Source organism: Tribolium madens, unplaced genomic scaffold (assembly GCF_015345945.1).
Source record: "Tribolium madens isolate multiple individuals breed KSU strain unplaced genomic scaffold, Tmad_KSU_1.1 Scaffold_11;HRSCAF=98;Tcas5.2_LG3b, whole genome shotgun sequence".
In the NCBI taxonomy this organism is placed as follows: Eukaryota; Metazoa; Arthropoda; class Insecta; order Coleoptera; family Tenebrionidae; genus Tribolium; species Tribolium madens.
The window spans coordinates 8,778,903-8,786,149 of record NW_025400975.1 but is presented as its reverse complement, the minus strand read 5'-3'; the positions used below and the strand labels follow the sequence as shown (position 1 = coordinate 8,786,149).

The 7,247-nt window shown below is 28.6% G+C and overlaps 1 protein-coding gene across 2 annotated transcripts in view; it reads right to left on the bottom strand.

Annotated features, from left to right (window-relative positions):
• The window catches only part of LOC123015839 (tryptophan 5-hydroxylase 1), a 14,344-nt gene that overhangs the window by 3,988 nt on the left and 3,109 nt on the right, over positions 1–7,247 (bottom strand). The window contains exons 2-6 of one of the 2 annotated variants that reach the window (XM_044415855.1): positions 6,662–6,983; positions 5,292–5,457; positions 5,192–5,251; positions 1,355–1,636; positions 1,175–1,301 (exon numbers count right to left, since the gene is read on the bottom strand). In XM_044415855.1, the coding sequence (XP_044271790.1) occupies positions 1,175–1,301; positions 1,355–1,636; positions 5,192–5,251; positions 5,292–5,457; positions 6,662–6,983 (957 nt within the window). The remainder of the gene's footprint in view (positions 1–1,174; positions 1,302–1,354; positions 1,637–5,191; positions 5,252–5,291; positions 5,458–6,661; positions 6,984–7,247) is intronic. The other variant, XM_044415863.1, reaches the window with a different exon arrangement.

Sequence of the window (7,247 nt, the reverse complement as noted above, 5' to 3'; positions counted from 1 at the left end):
AGAAAAAAGAAATTGAAACAAATAAAATTAGAATTCAATAAAAATTAGCAATTCTTTTTTGTGCATTGAAACAATTTCACTTAGAAAAAATAAGAGAATTAGGACAATTAATTGAGTTTTTCACATAAACTGGTCGAAAAATCAACCATTTTTGGTCGAAATTGACGTTTTTTGTGCGCCTTAGTATGTTTTTGACCTCGAAACGAAATTGTGATTTTGAGTAAAAAATTTACTTTTTTCCCCCAATTTTTGTTTTCGAAAGTTACTCAAAAAATCAACAGTTTATGCAAAAATACCGTTATTGGTGTCTTTTTTTCAGTGTTTGTTTACGTTTTCTAGAGAAAAATTTTTTTTCGTGTAACTACTCAAACTATTTTTTTTTTTTTTTGTTAAACGTTTGGGCACGTTTCTGAGCGAATATTTGTTCACTTTTCTTTAGAAATCATTAATTTTCGTTAAAAATGACGTTATTTTTGTCTTTATCGTATTTCAGAACGATTTTAAGTTAAAAACTCATTTTTTTTTAATTTAGCTCTTTTGCAAAATTTTACTTACGAATTTTTATGAAATTTATTTATTTTTACGAAATTTTACTTATTTTGGTTGAATAGAACGTTTATGTTTTTTTCGAGCGTTTAATCACGATTTTACGCTAATAAAGACTCAGTTATTTTATGAGATTTTTCTTCAAGCAGTTTAAAAATCACTTTTTGAGCACAAAACTCACTTGAATCAAAAATATTTACTTTTTTCTCTTTGTTTTAAAATCAATGTTAAAGGTGAAAAAAATATTTTCAAAAGGGGCTTATAGGACATTTATTCCAGTTTTTGACACTACCCTTATATTGATGATCAAAGACAAGAGGATCCTTTTCCATTTAAAGTCAGATCTCAGCGACAAATTGACGTAAAGAAAATACAAAAAAGCATATTAAAGGTAAACAAAGATGCTATTCTACCTAAAAACTGACTTAACTAAAAAAAAATCTCCACGTCCGTGGACCAAGAAAAAAACATAAAAATTTAGATTTTTTTTCTCGCGCCATTACTTAGAATTGCGTGATAACCATACCACACAAAAATATTTGCCCAAAGTTCTCAAAACTACAAACTTAAAGCTTCAAAATGGGCTTTTTCGATGAGTTAGAAAATTTTTTTGGAGTAGTGTAATTACTGTTGCCAATTTGTTGACATCCTCTTCTGAGGCTCCCAGAGACGCTAGCCCCAATTCTTGCGAAAATTGGGCAAAACTGGGGTTTGCGAGCAACGGCATGTGTCCAAGTAATTCATGACAACAATCACTGAAAAAACAATTTTCAGTAGTGATAAAATTCCCTGAAAATTGGATTATTACGGTTCAGGGGTGTAAAATGGGTCCGAAGAGTGTCGAATGTATTGGGTGCAATGAAAGACGCGGAAGGCCAACCCAGAAAGGAAATCTCTTGGACTCAAGTATCCAGCAACTGGTCGGAGTTGAAAGCCCGTTTTTCGCTTTAGAAACACATTTACGTCTTCCAGTTGAGGGATGTTGTCCTCTCGATAGCCGCAGTATTTTTCTAACTGAGGCCAATTTTCCAAGTACTCTCGACAAGCGTGCTTCTGATAAAGTTTGTGGAGTTCGCGGAAGACGGTTCCCCTTTACAAGTAATTACATTCTTAATTGCATTACGACAGGAAAGACTTGAACAAACCGACATTTTAATTGAAATCAGAAATGCGTTTTTCAGGATATGTAGAAGTGACGAAATCATGAAAAAATTTCAAGAAAGAAAGTTGAGATTACTCATTTTTTCTTAGTCTTTAAGTTATTAATATTATTCTTGAAACAACTAAGATTATATTTTACGAGTCAGTCTCTTATTGAAACAAAAAAATTAGAAATCAAAAAAAAATAACAATCTGCATAAATTTTGATTACTTAATTCTGATTATGTAAATGATTTGAGTTTTTTCACATCAATTGGTCAAAAATCGAAATTGGCGTTTTTTGTGCACTTTAGTACATTTTTAACCTCGAAAAGAAACTGGGTTTTTGAGTACAAAATTCACATTTTTTCACTAAAAATTAATTTATTTCGCGATAGTTACCCAAAAAGCCAACAGTTTATGCAGAAAATACATGAATCCTTCAAAAATCATATTGTTTCTGAACATTGCCTATTCTTCATCAAAATGAAAAAAACAATTTTTTTCGACTTGTTTTCAATTTTGCATTAGTTGTTTACTAAAAATTAAAAAAAAATAAACAAAACTTATTTTTTGATTATTTTTTTTTAATTTATAAATCGACGTTTTTTGTGCACTTTAGTACATTTTTGACCTCGAAAAGAAACTGGGTTTTTGAGTACAAAATTCATTTTTTTTTTACTAAAAATTAATTTATTTCGCGATAGTACCCAAAAAGCCAACAGTTTATGCAGAAAATACCGTTATTTGTGTCTTTTTTCAGTGTTTTTTTCTTAAGTCTTTTAAGTTATCCTTGAAATAATTAAAATTATATTTTAAAAGTCTCTTTAATTTTTTCTGACTGGTTGAGAATCTAAACAACCTGCATAAATTTTGTTTAATGCAAATTATGTAAATTAATTAACAATTACCTATTAGGATGAAAACGACGGTTTTGTGTCTTTGAGCACATTTGTGAGCGAATTTCTTTCTTTGAAAATCATCAATTTTGGTTGAAAATGACGTAATTTTTTTTTAAAATTTAGCCTTTTTGCAAAATTTTACTTTCGAGTCTTAAACCTAGTTATTTTACGAAATTTTACTTATTTTGAGTGAATAGGACGTTTGTGTTTTTTTCGAGCGTTTCATCACGATTTTAAGCTAAAAACTCAGTTATTTTCAGGGTTCTTTTTAAACTGTCTAAAAATCACTTTTCTGAGCAAAAGACTCACTTTTTTGCTTACTTATTTTGCAAAATTTTGCTTAAGCTGATCGAAAAATCAAACAAATCGACATTTTAACTGAACTCTGAAATATGTTTTTCAGTCATGAAAAAATATTAAGAAAGAGTGTTGAGATAACTTATTTTTCCTAATTCTTATTCCTTATTCCTTGAAATAATTAAACTATATTTTAAGTCTCTAATTTTTTTTAGAATGACATTTTTTTGTTTCTGGGACACCCTGTATACGTGATACTTTTAAAGAGTTAAATATATAAAATAAGCAATAAAAATGAACTAGAAAATAAGAAAAAAGAAATTGAAACCAATTAAATTAGAATTCAATAAAAATTAGCAATTGTTTTTGTGCATTGAAAAAATTTCACATGGAAAAAATAAGAGAATTCGGACAATTAATTGAGTTTTTCACATAAACTGGTCAAAAAATCAATCATTTTTGGTCGAAATTGACGTTTTTTGTGCGCTTTAGTACGTTTTTGACCTCGAAACGAAATTGTGATTTTGAGTCCAAAATTCACTTTTTTCCCCCAATTTTTTTTTCTCGAAAGTTATCCAGTTTATGCAAAAATTCCGTTATTTGTGTCTTTTTTGTCAGTGTTTGTTTACGTTTTCGAGAGAAAAATATTTTTTTTTCGTGAAACTTTACTCAACTGTTTTTTTTTGTTAAAAGTTTGGGCACGTTTCTGAGCGAATATTTGTTCACTTTTCTTTAAAAATAATTAATTTTTGTTAAAAGTGACGTTATTTTTGTCTTTATCGAGTATTTCAGAACGTTTTTAAGTAAAAAACACATTATTTTTCTAAAAATTTAGCTTTTTTGCAAGATTTTACTTACAAGTCCAAAACCGATTTTTTTTACCAAATTTTAATTATTTTGTTTAAATAACACGTTTGTGTACTCAGTTATTTTATGAGATTTTTTTTAAACAGTTTTTTAAAAACCACTTTTCAGAGCAAAGCACTCACTTTTTTTCCTAAAACATAAAAAAAGAAACAAATAAAATTAGAATTTCATAAAAATTTGTGCAGTGAAAAAAATTAAGAGAATTTGGACAACCTGCATAAATTTTGTTTAATTCGAATTATGTAAATTTACTGAGTTATTTCACATAAATTGGTCACAAAATCAACCATTTTTGGCTGAAATTGATGTTTTTTTGTGCGCTTTAGTACGTTTTTGACCTGGAGAGTGACTTATTCTTGTGAAATTTTGCTCAAACCGTGCCAAAAGTCACTTTTTTTCACTAAAAATTAATTTATTTCGCCATAGTTAATTTTGGTTGAAAATGACGTTATTTTTTTAAAAAACTCATTAATTTTTAAGATTTGACTTACGAATCGAAAACCTAGTTATTTTACGAAATTTTAAGTACTTATTTTGGTTGAATAGGATGTTTGTGTTTTCTTAGAGCGTTTTATCACGATTTTAAGTCAAAACTCATTTATTTTCAGAGGTTTTTTTTTTGAAACTGTTTAAAAGTCACCTCTCTGAGCAAAAAACTTACTTTTTTTGCTAAAACTTAATTATTTTGCAAAATTTTGCTTAAACTGATTGAAAAATCCAAAATGCTTTTTTTCCGAAACTGTGGCAGTCTCTAAATCATGAAAAAATATTAGGAAAGAATGTTGAAATAACTCACTTTTCGTTATCCTTAAGTTATTAGCCTAGAAATAATTAAAACTATATTTCAAGTTTCTTAAGTTTCAGTCTTTAGATCAAAGCTGAAGAGAATTAAGTATTTTATTTCAATAATTATTGTTTGATTTGTTATTTATTTTGTTAAATAGCTTATGATGTTGAAGAAATCAAGCAAACTTGATGGTTTTTAGAATCTATAAATTGTATTATTATTTTTTACGTGTTTTTTATTTGCTTATTTCTTTTAATACTTTATTCTAAGTAACTGTTTTTCAAATTTCCAAATTACAAATTTTATAATATTTGGTCAATTGGTTCCAAAGTTATTACAAAAAAAAACAAATTTTCAGACCCACATTCCGAGGGCTGTATAATTACCATAGAGTATAATTAACAATAGAGATCGGACACGAGTTATTATTTAAATTAAATTAATTATTATTATTTAAATTTAAATTAACATCATTTTATAGGTCACTTTTGAGATTCAAATATTGCTTCCTAATAACCTCATATAAAAGTGTATGAGTTTTGAAAAAAATATATTTATTTTCTTGTTCATTATTACTCATTTTTTGCTAGATTAATGAAAGAACTGTTTTTTTAACAAATTTTGGCAACTCGGAAAAAAATAAATTACATACCACGTTTTTATTTCTTCAGGAGTGTACTGAACCTTCGGTATCGGTTGGCCGCTAAAAGTACTGTCACTGTGAAACTTTCTTACGTTTAAATGCCACTTACTGTTTATAATTCATTGCAATTCTAAAGAATTGTTCTCTTCTTTTCCTGTAAACTGGATCTTTGAAGCCTGGATGATCAGCATCGAGTTCAGCTCCATACATTAGGACATTTTGGGCTTGATCAAGATCTGAGATTTTCTTCGGAAACCAAGGCATGTCATCAAAGTCTAAAAATAACATTTAGCTGGAATTTATCACCGATAAAGTTTACTGTTAATGAAATTTTCACAGTCGCTATAATATAAAAGAAATCATTTTTATGCCTCATAATTGCAGAATGTAATATCCCGGTAGTGAAGTGGAACCCATGATAATAAAGCGAATTTTATTAATAATAATAATAATATAATTTATTTCCAACAGACTATAAGTCTATAGAGGACAATAGAATTGGGCGAGTTAAAGTACATAAAAAATAATAAAAATAATACATACAGGAAAGAAAAATTAAAAATTAACTACAAACATAACCAGAAGTAGACAAGAAGTTTGTCCTTAACTGGTTTAGAGCTAAATTTATGAAAGAAGATGGCCAGATCCAAGCCCTCAATACTGTTATACAATCTAAAACATTTAAAAAGAGGTGAATTGGGGAAGAGTAATAAAATGTAGAAGGACTTCTGTTGTTCATTCGAAGTACAAGGTTTTTTAAGTATTACAAAAATTACACACACTATCTAATTCATAAATACTGTAATCGACAAGTTTTCTTATCAAACCTTCAATATTTGGTGTCTTGAGAGGGAGCTATGGCGAATTTCAGAAAAAAATGTTAGGTATTTTTCTTATTTGAAAAAAAACAAAGCTAATTATTTAAGCACTAATAAAAATCAGTGAAAAAACACCGTTTTAATTATTCGAAAATGTTTTGTAAGTATTACACACACTTCTGATTCACAAATATTATAATCGACAAGTTTTCTCATCAAACCTTTCTCAACATTTTTACTTAAGAGGAAACTAAGGCGAATTTCGGGAAAAATGTTAAATATTTTTGTTATTTGAAGAAAAAAAAAAGCAGCTAATTATTTAAGCACTAACAAAAAATCTTTGAAAAACACCGTGTAAATTATTTGAAAATGTTTTATAAGTATTATTGGGGGCGAGCGGCTTTGCCGCGCTATTAATTTTACACGTTATTTACCTTATATACCATTTTTCTCTGGGGCGCGAGTTCTGGCGCACCCTGTAGATATTTAGCGAATTTCCTTAAAACATTTTCTAACATGTTGATATAAATTTCATAATGAGGACCCCAAATAACACAACAGTATTCAAGCCTGGATCTTTCAAGAGCATAAAATAAGTATTAGTTAGAAACAGAAATAATCTAAGAGTGTCTCAAAAGTGGAATAGTGAAATACCACTCACCGAAACTCGTAGTTGCCGATAATGGAGTGGGAGGAGGAAATTCGTCCTCTTCACCGTTTCCATAAGTACCTATGACCATAGTTTGCACTTCTCTTTTGAGTAGACGCCCTAACTGATCTAATTTACGTTGATCGGTGTCAATATCTACCAAGAAATCGACTTGATTATCGGCTAGTTGAGATGGACGAGATTCGATGTGATTTACGTTGATGCCGAGGTCTTGGAACGCTTGCAGAGCTCGGACTAAACCTCCGACTTGGTTTTTTAGCGTAAAAATTACAGAGATTTTTTCCACTTTTGGTTTTGGTTCCTCGGTCGCCGACTGGAAAAATTTGTGACATGCAAAGTATAAAAACTTGACAAATTTTTGAAAAAATTATGGAAAAAAACACAGACATGGAGAGCAAAAGTCAAAAAAATACTCATTTCCTGAAAATCTTAAAATGCTGTTAAATAAACGGACAAAACAATGCGATGTTTTTTTTAAATCATTTGCCACCAGAAAATAATAATTATTATTAATTGTAGAACGAAAATTTGTTATGTTTTTTTTGTCAAAATTGTAATTTATATAAAAAATTAATTT